This window comes from Leptodactylus fuscus, chromosome 1 (assembly GCF_031893055.1).
Source record: "Leptodactylus fuscus isolate aLepFus1 chromosome 1, aLepFus1.hap2, whole genome shotgun sequence".
In the NCBI taxonomy this organism is placed as follows: domain Eukaryota; kingdom Metazoa; phylum Chordata; class Amphibia; order Anura; family Leptodactylidae; genus Leptodactylus; species Leptodactylus fuscus.
In genome coordinates this window covers 222,604,022-222,622,929 of record NC_134265.1, presented here as the reverse complement: position 1 = coordinate 222,622,929, position 18,908 = coordinate 222,604,022, and the positions used below count along the sequence as shown (strand labels likewise).

The 18,908-nt window shown below is 39.9% G+C and overlaps 1 protein-coding gene across 1 annotated transcript; it reads left to right on the top strand.

Annotated features, from left to right (window-relative positions):
• Positions 1–1,841: 1,841 nt before the first annotated feature.
• DUSP4 (dual specificity phosphatase 4) lies at positions 1,842–17,952 on the top strand. The gene is made up of 4 exons (XM_075264690.1): positions 1,842–2,415; positions 14,673–14,815; positions 15,594–15,813; positions 17,575–17,952. Exons 1-4 carry the CDS (start codon positions 1,986–1,988, stop codon positions 17,949–17,951), a joined length of 1,170 nt encoding a protein of 389 aa, XP_075120791.1. The 5' UTR covers positions 1,842–1,985; the 3' UTR covers position 17,952.
• Positions 17,953–18,908: the final 956 nt, after the last annotated feature.

Sequence of the window (18,908 nt, the reverse complement as noted above, 5' to 3'; positions counted from 1 at the left end):
TCAGTTTCTGCTAGTCCATTGCTGTCTGCTAGTCCCCACCGCACGTAACTGCTGAGACCAATCAGCAGCCCAAGCCAAGGACACGTGATGTCACTGCCTGTGACATCCCCGGGGTCACTTGTTAGTGCTGCTGATTGGCCTCAGCGATCACGTGACCACTGAGGCCAATCAGCGGAAAAGATCTGGGATGTCATAGCTGACGAGGAGTTTCACTTCTAGAAACTAGAGCAAGAGGACCGGACTGCACTGGGAGGACACTGGAGCATATTTTTTTCACCTTCCCCGACCTATATTAAAAGTAATTTTTTGCCCGGACAACCTCTAACTTTTGTGGGACAAATTGTTCTTCATAGTAGTAGCATTTAAAGTGAGTCTGTCAGCAAGAAAATCATTATCAAACTGACAGTACGTTGTAGGGCTGCTTCTACACTTACCAAAGATGGATTTTTTATTCTGCATTGCTGCTCCATTTTCATTAAAATTAGCTTTTAGGGGCATTTCTTCTACTTGGACTTCACTATCTGCTACAGATAACCACCTCTAACTGCAAATCGGACTCTCCCCAACCCCCCTGTACAGCTAACCTGCATACAAATAAAACAACGATTTTCAGGAAAATGGAGCTGCAATGCAGAATAAATAATACATAGCTTCTCTTCAAGGTACTATCATTAGTCTGATACTGATTGTCCTGCTGGCAGACTCCCTTTAATACCCCATACATTGTACTGGGAAGCTGGAAAATAATTCAGAATGGGGTGGAATTGTAGAAAAAAATCATTTGTGTGACTTTCTTACTGGCTTTGTTTTTCCGGTGTTCACTGTGCAGCCAAAATGATATGTCACCTGTATTCTATGGGTCGGTATGTTTACAGCAGTAATATATATATATATATATATATATATATATATATATATTAACCCCTTAAAAAATACAAAACTTTGCTACTTTATTTAAACCAATTTGGGGAATGTGTGGCGGCCACTCAGAAGCTACTTTTCAAATGGAAGATAAACTCCTGCACGCACATCTTTATCTTCTGTATAAAACACTAACAAGATGGAAGAAAGCTTCTCTATGATATTTTTTAACATTACAGGGGGCGCTACTTGAGTCTGTCATTCTATTAATATTTAGGAGCTGAAAGAATTGTCTCCTCAGTGAGTGGCGCAAAATGATCCCAAGGCAAAATTCCCATCAGTACTAAAACCGTACATAAACGGAGCCCCCCAAATCCCATTGACTAGAATAGTGTCTGTCCAGTATCGCTCTTTTCCCTGTGACATCTTCAGACTAAAAAGCCTTACTTTCAGGACTTAGTCGTCTGTGATTTTATGTCTCTGCATATAGTCTCTGCTACAGATGTGAATGCAGCCCAATCTCTGCTTGCCTTCGGCCTGCTTCACATCAGTATTCCGTTCGGGGATTCCACTTGGGGTCCATGTGCTTTCATTGGTCAGTATTCCGTTCAGGGGTCCCCATGCAGATTCCTCCAACAGAATACCGAACGCAGATGTGAACCAGGACTTACTAGGAGTCCTCCCTCAGCCCCCGCCTCTTTATAGAAGGGTCTGCGGCCCATACATGCCATGATGCCACCATTCAGCACCTACATCCACCAGCTGTTACAGTAAAGTAGCACTGACAATGCCCATAGCAACCAATCAGATGCTGGCTTGTATTTTCTAGCCTGCACTAATAGACTGTAAGCAGCAGTGTGAGTGGTTGTTGTGTGACAGGCAGGATGTGTGGCGGGTGAAGGCTCAGTAATCCGCCCTCCCCTCTTCTATTCTGTCTCCTTCCCTCCCTGTCAGCAGCCATAGAGCCGTCACAACTGTAGGGCGGGGAGAAGGACAACGTGCAGCCGAGCCGCCTTACTCACTGGTCCGTAGTCAGTCAGCACGTCAGTGAGCGCTCCGTCCGCCGGTGCAGGCTTGTGTGAGAGTGAGTGAGTAGTGGTTGTGCTGGCTCCCTGCACACTATTATGCTGATCATGGAGGAGCTGAGGGAGATGGATTGCAGTGTATTGAAGAGGCTGCTGAAGAGGGAAGCCATGCATCACCGGAGCGGCAAGCACCTCAGTAGTAGCAGCCCGGGCACCTGCCTGCTCCTGGACTGCAGACCCTTCTTAGCACACAGCGCAGGCTTCATCCAGGGCTCGGTAAACGTGCGCTGTAATACTATTGTACGGCGCCGGGCCAAGGGCTCGGTCAGCCTGGAGCAGATGTTACCGGCGGGCAGTAAGGACGAGGAGGAGGTGCTGAGAAGGCTGCGCTCCGGGCTCTACTCCGCCATCATCGTGTATGACGAGAGGAGCCCCAGAGCCGAGTCCTTGCGGGAGGACAGCACCGTGTCCCTGGTGGTGCAGGCTCTGCGCAAGGACACTGACAGCGCTGACATCTGCCTGCTGAAAGGTAACGCCAGCCAGGGGCTCCTGGCCTCCTCATTGTAGCTACTCATCCATATGCTTGGCCTGCTATGTAGGATTGTATTGTGGATCAGGTATGGAGAATGTACACATCATTGTTTACAGGGTGTCTGGACATATACTAAGTGTATTGGAGTCTGCAGTGTGCCAGCACAGGGTGACATTGCTGACCTCTTATCCACCAGGTAGTAGTTTCAGCTAGAAGAACATTTAGGTTATTTCTAGTGCCCACTAGTGTAGTCTTTCCAGGGGTTGGATTTACCTGCAAAGATGGCTGCCTGCAATTGTCATACCAAAATTAATTCACTAGGACTCTGCATGGAGTAGTGACCCAAGGGTCAGCATCCCTCTTTCCTTTCGCTGTAGTTATTTATTCCTTCAGAATATCTTCCGTTCTGTCCTTTCATTGAATTTGTGTTTTCCTTTTGCATAGAATGATGATCGGACACATAACTATCAATGGTATATTTTATTCTAAAAAGTAAAATATTTATCTGATGAGAAACATGACCGCGAGCTGGGAACTTGAATACAGTAGATTTTTGCCATTTTTACTATTGTCAAATTCCTTTGTTTGCCAGCAGGCTAATCTTATCAATAGGACACCTGTTTATATTTCTAGTCTATCCTTAATTCAGGCAACACCTTGACCCTTGGTCTTGTGCAGCTTGAGAAAACGCCTTGTTACTTCATTGTTTGTCTCTTTACGCAGACCAGAATGCTGTAAAAATAAATAAGACCAGTCTTGCTCTGTCAAATTAAAATCTCTATATAATTTGTTTTATAAAAATGTAGTGTTTTATGGTCATTTATGACCTTACTGTACTAAATATAATAAGCAGCCTATAACCATAAGCCTATGACATATTTGCCACTCAGAAGGACCAGCATCTTCCTTGTAAAGCAATTCGCCGTCTGTAGCCCTCTACTTCATTCATAACTTCTTGAAGCTAACTAGTCATTCCCATTCATAATTTTCCTTCTATATACAGAAACCACTGATCACGACATTGACCTATTCCCCTTCTCCCACCCACAATAACACTGTGTTAGATGAATTCTAAAATGATGTCTTTTTATTAATATTATATATATATATATATATATATATGTATATAAATATATTTTTAGGAGCTAAATATTTAGCATTTACTCTTCTAATTCTTGTCTTTTGTCTGTGAATGAGCATTAACAGCTCTTGACTCCCCCCCCCCCACTCCTCCAGCCTTGTATTATCCAATGAAAAGACACAAGGGGCTGTTGCCTCCTTGACAGTCGAGGAAACCCTCAATGGCAATTAGCCTAGTGTTATTGTAATGTACAATTCTACATTGTTTTGGCTTTCTCTTTCATTGACTTAGTGCAAGCTTGTGCTAATAGTTTGGTGTCAGCCAGGGTCAATATTTATAGGTATGTGGAGATTGGCCACCCTGGTTTCTAAATACTGTTTTGTATATTCCCTTGCCCCCCTCCCATCTCCCCATGATAGAATACAGTGCTGGGAACAAAGAAAAGGCATAATGCCTTATGAAAACAGGCACAATGTATCTATTAATCCTCAATATTAATGAATAGGTGTTAATAATGAATATATTATGTTTATTTCATTGATGTATTAGGGTACATTTTGTCAGCTTTTTTGTATTTTGTCAGACTATTTGGGCTTGGTAATTAGAAAAGTATATGAAATAAAATATAAAGGATTTGTTAATTCCATTGATCACTTATAACCGTAAATGTAAAAATCATCTGAAGAGATAAGGAGTCATGAGACTAGCAGCAGTATCATATACTGGCGTCGAGCGAGCCACTTCCTTTCTTCCCCTCTTCTTCCTCTCCATGTTTTATTCATGGGTTTTTCTCTTTCAATTCATTTTATTGAACTCCTCACCTTTTTCACAAATTATTAAAAGTCAATTCAAAGGGTTCAGGTCTAAAATGACATATTTTCAGCAAATATAACAGCATTTTCCCCTCCAAATACAGAATTCGTGTACATAAAGAATAGGAATACTGTCAGAAGACACTCCTACCACTTCAGCCAGTTACCTTCTGACAAGTCTCAAGTGAGTCTAGGCCCAGTTCCTCAAAATGAAAGCTTGAGTGCAGGAGAAACGAGACAAGAAGATGATTCAAATTTATTTAAGAACTTGACTAGTGCTGAAGGGGCAATAGCGATCCGAGCACACAGACCCTCTCCTAGGTCACTGGACCTGTCAGATGGTAACTAAAAACTAAACTAACAAAGGAATGGGTTTCCAGTTGGATTTTAATGTAAGTTGCAGTGTTACTATGTAGTGGCATTGCAGTCCGTAGCCAAACTACTAATCCGGATTTCTAACCATTAATTCTTATTTATCATAAGGGTTTCCAAAAATTATTTTCCGTTTGCTGATAAAATGCCACCTACTGTTCAAAGCATATAGCAATGTGCAGGTCCACCTACTGAATGGAGTGCTGCAGGGCACACTCGCTCAGTCGCTTCCCCCGCAGCCAGTTCTCTCCTCTCTGTTCACTGCATTGCAGCCAATAGCAATAACTATCATGGAAGGAGCGAGGTCTCTGGAGTAGCATGGCAGTGTAGTTGTGAATTTATAGGGAAGTAACAAAGGATTATATTGTCGCTGCACATATGGAAGCGAGATATGACAGTATTTGTATGCCAGTAACAATGTACATTACTATGACTTATCTGCTGTTAGATCATATAATAATAAATTTTATATAGCGCCAACATATTCCGTAGCACTTTACAAATCAGAGGGCACAGAAACAGACAATATGATGCATTACAATGTGACAAAGAAATAAACATATCAAACAATAGGACTGAAGGCCCTGTTCACAAGAGCTTACATTCTATGAGGCCATTCTTTGGAGTTTTAAGCTGTATCATGTACAGCACAAACTCAGTTTACATAGGAGGTCAACTAGATTTTAAAGTGACCTAGGGTTTATTGATGCATAATTAAAATATGATCTAATTAATAATGGTTAAAGACAAACACCCATTCCATTATTATTGTATACATTTATTGGTAACGCTTATTATTTGGCTGTCCTGGGGTCATTTCTGTCTTTTTTTTTTTTTTTTTTTTTTTTAACCTCACTGGGTAACGCTGGTGCTGTAACTTAATTGAAAGCTTTATTTGCTTTCTCTTATTGCTGTCTTCGCTGTAACTTGCTAAAACGCATGACCAGTCGTAAGGGAAAGCTAGTGACTTCTATATTTGATTTCTAATTTTGGCTTTTATGCATGTTCAGCTTGTATTGGAGAGGATATACTATATAATATTATGTATTTGGATTGTATTTATTGGATAAGAATTTCACTTGTGAAATTTTTTCTTTTATTAAAGTTCCAAAATATTGTTGTTGTATCTTATTTAGTCATTTGACCAGTCAGCTGCTGTTTGTTTGCTAATTTTCTGCCGGTTGTCTGTTTGCTAAACTCTGGTACCAATATTTGATCCTTTTAAAACAAGAAAAGTGTCCTCTGTTAAAGATGACCTTTCACCACCTCCCCTGATTCTAGTTCTTGGCATCCTTTAACTGGTGCCGCTCCACCGATACCAGAATACTTGGAATTCCTTTATTTATTCCCCACCGCTCTTGAGCAATTAGTGCTGCTGGCTTCTAATATGTTTAGACTCTCCACTGTCAAGTGGGGGGGGGGGGCTTTGGGCTAAAATTGGCAAGGGGCATGATTCTGAGCTCTGACTCTGTCCGGCTCTGGTTGGACAGTGTTAGAGAGCTCTAAATGACAACCTTTTTGCCAACTCTTGCCCAAGACAAGAGAGGGGTGATGTGGGCAAAAGGGAAAAATTTGTACTGTGCTGGAATCGGTGGAGCAGAGTCTAATGAAGGATGAAAAGAATTGGAATTGGTGCAGGTGAATAAAGATCTGTTAAGACACATACCTGTTGTCAATTAACAATACTGTATAATCCCACTCCCATTGACATCTCACCTGTTTGTATTTTCAGCAGGTATAGACTATAATTCTCATCATCTTTTTGTAGTAGATCTCTTCGTGGCTTGTTGACTTCAATAGTCGATGCCTTAAAATGAGGGAGACTGAATGATAATGGATTCTGCACAGTACAAATCCAGATTACAAACTTCTTTGTTCACTACTACATTGATCGGTACAATAGGCCAGAGTTGACTGCATTTACTGACTTGTTTTACTCCAAAGAAACTATCAATAAGCTGCTACAGAGTAATTAATGTAAAGCTATGTTTTAATAACGAAGTTACAAAATTGTATATAGTAGTTGAAACAAGATTGCTTTACTTGAAACACATCTTAAGGGTCTGTTTACACAGAGTTTTTTGTTTTGTAGGTGGATTTCGATGCAGAATCCACCTGCAAAAAAGGCTCCCATTCATTTGAATGGGAGCTACTCACTTTTATTTCTGCTAGTAATTTTTTTCCGCTAGTGGGAAAAATAAGAAGCAACGTGCCACTTCCTCCTGCGGATTCCGCAGTGCAAGTCTCACTCCCAATTAGGCCCATTCATTCGGGCCTAATCAGGAGTGGGATGCCACGACAAAATGCCAGTGCACTGCATCGGCATCCCATCGGGGCTAGCTGCGTGGAGAGTTCACATGTCGGAAAAGGTTTCCGCTTGTGAACATACCCTTAAAGAGAACACTTCAGGTTGTACATGCTATCTAATCTGCAGGTAGTATGTTATGGAGTAGGAGGAGCTAAGTAGATTAATCTATATAACTTGTATTTTATTGATCTAAAATCCTGTGCATATTAGCTTAGCAGTACATTGGAAGATCTTATTCAATGATGGAGAGCCATTTCAGTATGCACACTCATTCTAAAAGTAGAATCTGAGTCTGAACGCCCCTGGACTCCTAAACTCCAAATTATCTTTTTTAGGTCAACAAGTGACAAATTATCCTGAATCTTTCCCAGAAAACCCTATATCAATTTGCTCAGCTACTCCCTTTTTATAAAGGCAATTAATAAGTGTTAGACAGTCTAGCAATCTGCCAGATTTATCAAACTGCATCCGAAGTTTGATAAATTTGATGCGGTTTAGGACTGTCTAGTCTAAATTTGTACAATACACTCTTTGTAAGTCTGCCCCACTGCATTTTTCCCCACAAAACTATATAATTTGCCATTTATTTAGTTTTATATTTGCCTTCTCTGTTTCTAAAAATAGTCATCTAGTCAGGGGGATGGCCCTACCATGGAGTGATAGCTAAATCTGTATACACAGTCATACATGGGAATGTCAGTCATTATGCAGAATGGCCCCCATGACAAGATAAGTGTTTTTAAGCATACAGAGAGCAAAGGTTTCAATGAAGAAATGACAAGTTATACTAAATCTATTCCCATAAAATCATACATCAGTCTACCCTATAATATTCTTCCTGCAGTTTGCGCAGCATTTTTCTTGTGACATATTCCCTTTAAAACAAAGGTATTTATGCACCTCATGTATGGTAATGGCCATACATACTAGATAGGTGGCAGCCACAGTTAGTCTTCCGGACTCCCCCTACACCTGCATGGTACGCTCAGTATGCTTATAGAGGATAGGGGAGAAAGCCGCTGTCAGACACCATTGGTAAAGGATTGTTTACCCTTAGATCAGATGGATCGAGCAAATTGAAATCCAAATGGTAATCTTCTTCTCAACATGTGACATTGAGCGGGTCGGGCAGGCTCCCGTGCATACCAGATAACTAACTGGTTCTGCTCAGTTGACGAGTTTGGATGACCTCAAAGGGGTTTCCACCTTTTACAAAATTCCTGGCCTAATCATTAAAGCAGGTTATCAGTTTTAGGTCAGCTGAGGATCGGGACTTGGGATTCCTACAGATCAGAAGTTTCCCTGGGTGCACAGCTACTGGCACTGTTTACATGTCAGGCTTTATCCTGCTCACCTGCTGTAATATTAATAGTATCACTTTTAGGTACTGGAATGGCGTTCCACAGACTCGAATGAGACCCCACTATAGTTCCCATAACTGCAGCACAGTTCACTCAGCTATTCCTCATCATCCACTACTCAATCCTAATGCTGCTCTGGTGTCCAATAGAGATGAGCGAGTAGTATTCAATCGAGTAGGTATTCGATCGAATACTACAGTATTCAAAATACTTGTACTCGGTCAAATACCACGCAGTAAACGCAGTAAAAATTCGATTCCCCGCCCACCTTCCCTGGCGCTTTATATTACACCAATAACTATGCAGGGGAGGTGGGACAGGAACTAGGACAACGTAGGCATTAAAAATAAAACGTGTACAGTAGAGATGAGCGAATAGTGAAATATTCAAAAATGTAAAATTCGATTAGAGTAGACCTCAATATTCGACTATTCGATCGAATACTACTTGCTCATCTTTAGGAAATGCTTGTAGATGCTTACTTAGCTGACCACTGATCCTGCAGGTTAGCAGGCATCAGAATAAGGAGAACAGGAGGATCCTCCTTTTTGGTTATTTAACCCCTTCTCGACATGCACCGTAATAGTACGGCGCATGTCGGGTCTGTAACTATGGCGACCGCCCGGGAGCCGGGCGGCCGCCATAGCCGCCGGGTGTCTACTGCTTTAAGCAGTAGACAACCGGCTCTAATGCCTCCGATCGGTCCCCGGACCGATCGGAGGCATTAACCCCTCCGGCGCCGCCATTTTGCCGGTGATCACCGGCTCCTGGAGCATGCTCCAGGGCCGACGTCACGTTGCCATGACAGCTGGGAGCCTCTACAAGGCTCCCAGGCTTGTCTGCAAATTGTCTCTTGCAGGCTGGTCTATGCAGCCTGCAAAAGAGATGATGATTTTTTGCAATGCATTAGCATTGTAATGCATTGCATTAGTGATCAGACCCCCTGGGGTTCAACACCCCTAGGGGGTCTAATAAATGCAAAAAATTTTTTTAAAAAAAAGTAAAAAAAAAATATAAAAAAATATAAAAAGTATTAAAAATTCAAATCACCCCCCTTTCCCTAGAACACATATAAAAGTAGTTAAAAACTGTGAAACATATACATGTTAGGTATCCCCGCATCCGAAATCGCCCGCTCTACAAATCTATAAAAATATTTTTCCTGTTCGGTAAACGCCGTAGTGGGAAAAATAGTCAAAAGTGCCACACCGCCGTTTTTTCACTGTTTTGATTCTGATAAAAATTTGAATAAAAAGTGATCAAAGCAAGAACATTTCCCGAAAATGGTAGAACTAAAAAGTACACCCGGCCCCGCAAAAAAAAAGACGCCCTATGCATCCCCGTACACTTACGTATAAAAAAGTTACGGCCGTCGGAATATGGCGACTTTTAGAAAAAAAATTTTTTAACACAGTTTTGGATTTTTTTTTAAGGGGTCAAAATGTAAATAAAACCATATAAATTTGGTATCCCTGGAACCGTACCGAAACAGAATATAGGGGACATGTCATTTTGGCTGCACAGTGAACGCCGTAAAACCAAAGCCCGTAAGAATGTCGTAGAAATGCATTTTTTCTTCAAATCCACCTCATTCTGAATTTTTTTCCAGCTTCCCAGTACATTATATAGAATAATTAATGGTGGCATCATGAAGAAAAATTTGTCCCGCAAAAATTAAGACCTCATATGGCTCTGGGAGCGGAGAAATAAAAAAGTTATGGGGTTTAGAAGGAGGGGAGTCAAAAACGAAAATCAAAAAATGCCATCGGCGGGAAGGGGTTAATGGCAGAGCGTCTTTGCTGTTTTCTAGAGGTAGTGGGGACCGTAAACCTATCTCTTTCATTCAGTGTTTCTTTGTGTTCCATCAATGGCTTTACAATGAGTCCTAGATCTGTAAAACAAGTGTGGGAAATATATAATTTTATTTCCTCCTTTTAGTTACGTTAACAGCAGTAGTATTAGTCCTTGTTCATACTGCTGACAGAAAGGGATGCATGCAGTAAACATTCTCCCTGTAAACTTTTGCTGTAAGCTCTTTCTTTGTGATCCAGTCTATTGTCTTATGTGCCCAAAACCCTAAAATGGATTCCTAGATTTCTTTAAGAAGGAAATCTGATTTGCATTATTGTGGCTTGTGTTCACCTTCCTCTATATTACCAACTATATTACTATATTTTTGTGATCATGTAATTCAGCTTTTTTTTTTAATTTTTTTATAATGGTAATGTTTTAACATACTGCGTTATGGAAACCAAAGCATTAGATCAGGGTTTCCCTTTATTGATGAGGGTGCTCATCGTGTTAACACAATTGAAATTTTAAGAAAATATGTCTGCAACCTCTGCCTGAGATGGAAAAATAGATTTAGGTTCCTATTGGTGTCTTTGCAAGTAATGTATTAAAATAAGTTGTTTTGTTGCCAAACAGCTGCCTACATTGAACAGTTTCCTGGTTGAAAAAAATAAATCCCTATCTTGCCGTGTGTACATTGTTTTATAGGCTTCTAAAATAATTTCTCATTATTTGTATAGCACAGACATCCGTCCCCCTCCTTAGCGCTACTAGGCCTGGAACAGCCACACACGTTACAAATATTGCCTTGCTAGGATTTTCTAAGACCCCCCATCTGGTAAGGCATCAGTGCTAATCCCATCCAGTGTCTAGAAGCATCAAGCAGGGTTTACACATAAACAGCAGGCCTGCTTTTTATAATGTGCGTGTGACTGCCTGGACATTTTTTCTGCTCACAGGATCTCTTTTCTGTCAAATGTTGTTTCAAATGTATCTTATTTTTTAGAAATGTACTGTGGCATATTGCTTTTGGGTCAGAGAGGGTTTATTGATTGACCCCCAGAGAAGCGTTATTTCTTATCATTTAGAAGGTCGGCCCTCTTCCTTTCTATACCTCTTGGTGTGTTTGTGTGGTGGTAGTACCTGCTGCCATAGAAAATGCTCTATGCGATTGGTATATTCATTGATGGTGTTACGTGCAGCTTTGCCATGAATATGAATCATTTCAGTGTTCCAGATAAGACTGTCAGCAAGGCTCCTCGCTGCAGGCGCGCCTGATAATTAATGGACATGGGAAGTCTTTCCTTGGATGCAGTTGCAACCTGGGTCCATTCAGAAAATTCTGAGCCACCCTTGGGAAATTAAAGCAAGACAGCTGCTACGCTTCCTTCCTGAGCTAGTGTTTCCAGTTGTAGCTGAGGTGTTAATCTTGCCTCCCACTCAGATTTTCCCCACAGTTCATTCACAAATGTGTACACTGTTCTTCATGCTTTATCTGTAGCTCAAGCTAAGCATTTCATAGAAACCAAACTGGACCTTTGTGGATGTAGGTTTCATTTATGTATCGCTTGACGCTTTGTGGTGGTAAAAGAAGATTCCTAGGCAAGTAATACTTTGTAAGATCGTTCTACACATTAGTTGGCATGTTCATCTGAAATGGCCACGATGCTATTATAGGGTTTTTTTTGTAGCTACTAGTTATTCTATTCCCATTTTGGTGACCACATTTACAGACTCCAGCTTTTTTACGACTCTGATATTACCTGTTGACATGTGCGTCACTTAATAGTCATAGACTGTGTGTTACAAGAAAACCTCTTATTGTGGACATGACCAGGAACTGTTTTCTGGACCATTTTTGTTAATATGCTATGGTGAAAAACTGGGGTTTGGTACCAATGATTTGATCCACTTGTTTGTCACTTGCTGTCTGAGCTTTCTATTTAAAGAAGACCTTTCACCATCTGGGGCACATGCGGTTTAATACACCACTAGAAAGCTGACTTGGCTTTCCCATTCTGTGCACCCAGTGAAGAGCTATCAGTGCCAGTACCGTAGTTCTTCACTGTCAGAGGTGAGTCAGCAACGCCCTTCCTCACAGTAGCGTCTATAGAGCTGTACTGTGAGACCAGTGAGGAACGCCACCCTCCCCTCCTGATAGTATTCGTCCATAGACGAGTACTGGGTGCCCGTTCCTCACCGCTTAGCGTCATGGCTGGGTGGTAAGGAACACCCCCTTTCACAGTACAGCTCTGTAGATGCTGCTGTGAGGAAGGGTGTTCCTGACTGACTGTCAGAAATGCCCTTCGGACAGTGAAGAGCTACGGTACCGGCACCGATAGCTCTTCACTGGGGGCACAGAACGGGAAAGCCAAGTCAGAATTTCTAGCGGTGTATTAAACCGCATGTGCCCCAGATGGTGAAAGGTCCTCTTTTTAAAGGAGCATAGACTGGTACTTGTTTCGGTACGCCAGTTACCTTTTCAATTGTCATGTTTATAAGGCTAGATTCACGCCTGCACTTGCATCCGTTTGGGGCTTCCATCCCCCATTCCACTTGAAAAATGCAAGCAGGACTTTTTTTTTTTTTTTTTCGGGAAGAAACCTGGTGTACCCCATTATAGTCTATAGAGTCCGAGTTTAACCTCTTTTTAAGCAGATTTGGGTTGTAATTATTTATTTTATACACCATTTTTCGAAATGCGAGTCTTCTATGTCAGGTGTCTATCCTAAGATAAAGATGGTAATAATATAAGGGCAGGCCAGATGGACCATGTGTTTGGTTTTTTTTGTTTTGTTTTTTTTCTGCTGTCAGTCTTGTTACTTTGTTTGTTATGACTGTTTGACTTTGCTTTATATGAGGGTGCACTTACACTTTAAAATGAACCTGTCACCTTAAAAATACTGTGTAATCTCTAGACAAGTTGTTATAGAGCAGTAGTAGCGGAGCAGTGTTCCATCCTTAGGAATCCAGTGGTCCTAGTTAGTGATTGACTGCTATCTCTGTGCACAGTCCTACAGAGGAGGATCAATGAGACTCTAGATTTCTAAGGATAGAAAGAGCAGAAATATATAAAATACAAGTTATATAGTGCTTATCCTGCTTTGTAACATGCAGCATGTGTATTGGACTGTATTTTCAAGGTGTCAGGTTCCCTTGAAGGATTGGTGAGGATCCCTTTCCTCTTGTTTTACTTGGGGTGATGTTCGAAAGAGGAGTCTCTGCTTTCATATTCTACCAATATTCTACTGAGAGCACTAGTGCAGCATATAGACTAGCTGCTCTTGAAGGAAGGAGTGAAGAGGTGTAGAAGGAGGGATGGTCTGTAAAGAAAGGGGCAGTGAGAAATTGAGGCAGCTGGAGTGCTCAGGGCACAGGGATACCACCCCCGGTGCTCCCTGAAGAGTAATTTGCATATCAAGAAAACCAGGTTAATTAAAAAAAATGGCTGCGAGGATCAATGAGTGACAGGTATGCCTAGAATAGCCTTTCTAAAGGCTATGTAAAGATATGATTTTTTGAAAAACTATATAGGGAATGATAGACTCTCTTAAAGCAATCCCAGTAATGTGTGTGGCAGTTGTACTGCTATATTGAAAAGCCACTGATTTCTAGAGTCCCTTACTTGACAGTGTTTACATCCTTTCCTTTACTCTAAGGGACCCTCTAAACCTGGTGTGAGTTGAAATATGTTAATGGCAATACCGATTTTTTTTTTTTTTTTTTTTTTTTTTTTTTTTTTTTTTTTTTTTTATATGGATAGCAATAGAGGGAGGGTGTTTAGAGATTCTCTATATATGGACTATTTAGAAGCTTTGTTGGAGTCTTTTTACGTGATATGCCATGTCGCAGAACAGCCAGTCATAAATCCGTTCCTTCAATTGCTTCCACCAGTTCCACTCAACATATTTAGGGGCCGTTCATACCTAGGAATTCTGCCCATAGTCTGCCTTTCATTGTTTTACATGGGAAGCAGAGATCGCAGCAGGATGCAGAGAAAATAAGCGTCTGCTTGGTCTTGCCGTGGATGCCGCTGCTTGAGACTCCCTGCTGACTAGACTCATCTGGGCCTAATCAGCAGCGGAAAGCAGCGACTAAATGCCCATGCCCTGCATCGGCATCCCATCATGGGTAACCAGCGACCAACAATGAAAGAGAAAATGAAGAGAAATACCTCTTTATATTTCGCCCCTGATTTTTGAAAACTGGGTGGGTTTTTTTTTTTGTCTTTTGTACAAGTTATAGAAATAGCGCTTTGGATTCTGATGCTATAATTTCTTTATCATTAAATGGGGTTGTATAATTACTTAAATTAAAAAAAAAAAAAGTCATATGGCCACTATTTTCAGACCAGATATAAATCTACACTTCATCTTCACTGTATAATTGAGTTATAATCCTCGGTGTTCCTTCTAATTTCATAATCCGCTATCATTCTTGAATGCTGTGGTAACACGTATTGACATATGACTTTTGATTTTCCTTTGGAATTGCAGTTTCCATTAAACATTATCATTTTTCTGCTGTAGGAGGCTATGAAAGATTTCATTCTGAGTACCCAGAATTCTGTGCAAAATCCAAATCCATAAACAGTATTTCACTCCCTGCCGCTACCAGCATCGATTCTGCTGAAATGGGCTGCAGTTCGTGTACAACACCACTGCACGATCAGGTAACACTATTGAATAATTTAAGTATGTACAAATGTTTTACATAGTAACTGGGAAGGTAACCTAGTTTGTTAAAACTAAATATTAGTCAGATATATCTCCTTGTGACACAGGTAAAAGTGAATTGGCAGAACACCCCGACAATCTTCTGTACCTCTCATGTACCTCTCTTTCTCACTATCTTTGCTTAACCATAGCAGTACCCCCCCATGCATGAAAATTCTGCAGACCGACACAGTGTGGTCAAATTTAGTGACTGTTTAGGTTAAGTTCACATCTGTGATGGAGTCTCTGTTAGACACTCCTTCGCAGTTTTTGCCTGAAAATTGGCAGAGGAAAAAGTTCAGACTGTTACCTCCACTGGTTTCAGTTTTAAAACAACTGACTCGTGACTGACCCCATTATAGTCAATGGAGTCTGTCGGACCCTGTGTGTTGCCGCTATATTAGCGACCTGCCTCTCCAATGTTCTAGGTGGACCAGATCAAAAGGGAGGCGACACTAGTAACTTGTATCATTAATTTTTAGTGTTTCTTTAAAAGGGTTGTCTATGATATTGAGATACTTCCTCTTCTCAGACATGACAATAGGTCCATTGGTCACATGACCATATCATAGCAGTGGATAATCCCTTTAAATGTTGGCAATGGCGATTAGTATTTCTTGAAACTTTATTAAGGACCTTTAGAGGTGACACAGCTGAAATGTCTCATTTATATTTCCTTATTATGAAGTTACAATTGTTGTCTTTCTTTTTTTATCTTGTTTATTCTTCAAACAGGGTGGTCCAGTTGAAATCCTGCCATTCCTTTACCTTGGGAGTGCTTATCATGCTGCCCGAAGGGACATGTTGGATGCCTTAGGTATCACAGCCTTACTGAATGTGTCTTCCGATTGCCCAAACCATTTTGAAGGTCACTTTCAGTATAAATGTATACCAGTAGAAGATAACCATAAAGCAGATATTAGCTCTTGGTTCATGGAAGCAATAGAATATATTGGTAAGTGTTTATTACACTATATACAAATCTGTTTCCTGTTACCTCAGTAAAAAAAAAAAAAAAAAAAATGTATTATCAAATGTGTATATAAATGGCTTTCATACACCTACATAGAAATGTCTACGCTAGGTTCACATTAGTGCTGCCTCTCTGTTGTTCTGGTCCGTTGGAGGACCAGAACAACAGAGAGCTGGACATAGAAAAATTGTGGTTATACAAAGAGCTATGGACCCCGTTATAATTACACATTGAATATAACTGGGTGTAGCGGGTACCAGTCATGCAGGACTTTCTCTTCTGCTAATTTTTGGCGGACACTGCAACTGAGTCTCCAAACGAGGCTGCGATACAGATGTGAACGTGGCCTTAGTGTCATTTGTTAAAGAAGCATTATGGTCTATATTCATGATTTCTCACTTCAGTTAATTACAATAAAAAGTGAAGATTTTGGAGTTCAAAGAAATGACTGAAGATTTTGGAAGGCAAATGTGAAACTTCCTTTACGACTAAATCAGAAACCCAACAAACTAAAAAAGGGGTTGTCCAAGAATTAAACCTATTAAAGTCACTCCATACATTCTGGCGTCACCACTGAGGTTGGGGACTCTTTTACTTTATAATATTTCCTGGAGCTACTTGCATTTTTTTTTCTACTCTTGGACATTCCCCTTTAAACTCTTCCCATCAGACACAATTTTCCAGTTTTTGTTTCCTACTCCACAATCATAATTTTTTATTTTCATTCATTCATTTATTCATTCATTGATTTTTCATTCACAAAGACATATACAATGTACTAGGAAGCTAGAAAAAAATTCAAAATGGGGTGGAATTAGTGAAAAACTATTGTGCAACTTTTTGTGGGGTTGGTTTTGAAGCCAAAATTATATATTGCCTGAATTCTGGGGGTTGACACAATTATGACAATCCAAAATTTATATAGTTTTTGGTATGTTGTAACCCCTTAAACAATATTCATACTTTGACATGATGTGTTTTTGTTTATTTCAATTTTTTGTGCAGATGTACTTCTTATTCTTACCATTCTGATTAGATTTATATTTAAAAAAAATTATTGGAGGCAAAATGAAAAAAAGAAACCTGCATTTCAGCTTTTTGAGTCTTTGTTCCAGATGTAGAGTTCAAAATACAGGAAAAATATTTTTTAGGTCTGGTATTTGTGGACGCAGGGATACCTAATGTCTATTTATTTTACATGATTTATTAATTCTTATATCTGGTACAGAGAAAGGAGATTGTACTTTTTATTTTTATTTTACTTTTTGTTTTTTTGTAACTCAGGTTTATAACTGAAGGAAAGCTTTTTCTTTAATTTTTCTTTTTAGTAAGATAAGATATATTATAAAGTTTCTTGTATTCACCAAATTTGAATGCTGCTGAGGGTGATCTTTCTATAATGTAAAGTAAGGCTAGGTTCACACCTGCGCCCGATCTCCTCCTGGGGATTCCTTTCCTCATTCCGCTTGAAAAATGCGGAGAGAAAAGCTCTACAAGCAGAACACTTCTCTCCACATTTTTTTTCCCATTTCGGGCAGAAACCCAACGGACTCTGTTATAGTTCATGAGGTCCGCGGGTTTCCGAAGGTAACTGCTTTTTTAAGCAAATTAGGTTTCCGTTCCAGGGGGTCCCCAAGCGAACCGAAACCCGAACACAGGTGTGAATCTAGTGTAAGAATCTTCTAAGAAGACATACATTTAAAGGTTTTTTTTTTACATATTTTTTTTTTGGCTATCTTTCAGATTCAATCAAGGATAATCATGGACGTGTACTTGTACATTGCCAAGCTGGAATTTCTCGTTCTGCCACCATTTGCTTAGCTTACCTAATGATGAAAAAAAGGGTGAAGCTAGAAGAAGCCTTTGAGTTTGTGAAGCAACGCAGGAGCATAATCTCTCCTAACTTTAGCTTCATGGGACAGTTGCTGCAGTTTGAATCTCAGGTCTTGACCACTACATGCGCCACAGAGGCTGCTAGCCCTTCAGCTACTCTTTTAGAGAGAAGTAAAAATTCTTCTTCACCTACATCTCCTTTTGTCTTCAGCTTTCCAGTATCAGTAGCAGCTACCAGCAGCCTTCCGTATCTTCATAGTCCTATCACAACTTCGCCCAGTTGCTAAAAATATGGAAAATAAAGCAACTGACTTTTTTTTTTTAATTTTGGCTATTTTAGGCCAAAATATCTTTTTCTATAGGAAAATGAACTTTCAATAAGGAAAATGTAAATTAAAAAATAATCAAAGGGTGTCAAACCCAGTAAGCAATAATAATTTGAGTTTTCCATCTCCAAAGCCATTTGAGCTACAGTGTGTTGCTTTTACGTAAACATTTTATTTGGTTTTCCTTTTATTTTTTTGCTTTTATAAATGTATATATTCATGTTTAACTTGTATTTATTACTTTTTTTTTTCTATTACAAGTAGCTACAGGACAACTTTTAGTTTTAAGCAAAAGCTAATTTGGGAAATGTAGCTTTTCCCAAAGTGCCTATTTTTTTGTTTTTTATTTATTTATTTTTTTTATCTTTATTTTTTTTCCCTCCGTCAATCTGCGATGCTATTTTTGTACTTGAACATTTTGTCCTCCAAGGTATCAAAATGCAATAAAAGAGCAACATTTCTTGAACAACAATATAACCTAATCAAGAGCACAAGGAATGAACTTTTGGCATTAACCTTCATCACTGGACACATGATGGCAGCAATTTACTGTTGTGTAGAATGGCGTTCTTTACGCACCATTATAGTATTTCTTACCTATGAAGATAAATGGATTGTTGATGTTCCCAGTATGTTTGTACCCAGGGTATTTGATGGGCATGAAATATGGCACTGGATATATTCTCATGAAATAAGATTGCAGTATACTTGTTCAAGATGTATTTAAACTTTCAGCCAGCTGTAATACATTTGAGTATTGGATATGACGGCTCCTACTCAGAAATGTATGGGTCCAAATGCATTGTTTTCTGATGAAACATTCTTAGCTACGGTAATGTTGCAGTGATCTCAGTATTCAGATGCCCCTCTTACCGAGGGCAAGGAAGGTGATCATATATTAAGAGCATATAGTTTCTA

What these genes read in the sequence shown, in the direction of transcription:
- DUSP4 (XM_075264690.1), top strand. Translation starts at nt 1,986, where the DNA reads ATGCTGATCATGGAGGAGCTGAGGGAGATGGATTGCAGTGTATTGAAG. An exon ending in TGACATCTGCCTGCTGAAAG is followed by an intron (nt 2,416 to 14,672) that starts GTAACGCCAGCC and finishes TTTCTGCTGTAG; the next exon opens with GAGGCTATGAAAGATTTCAT. An exon ending in CAACACCACTGCACGATCAG is followed by an intron (nt 14,816 to 15,593) that starts GTAACACTATTG and finishes TTCTTCAAACAG; the next exon opens with GGTGGTCCAGTTGAAATCCT.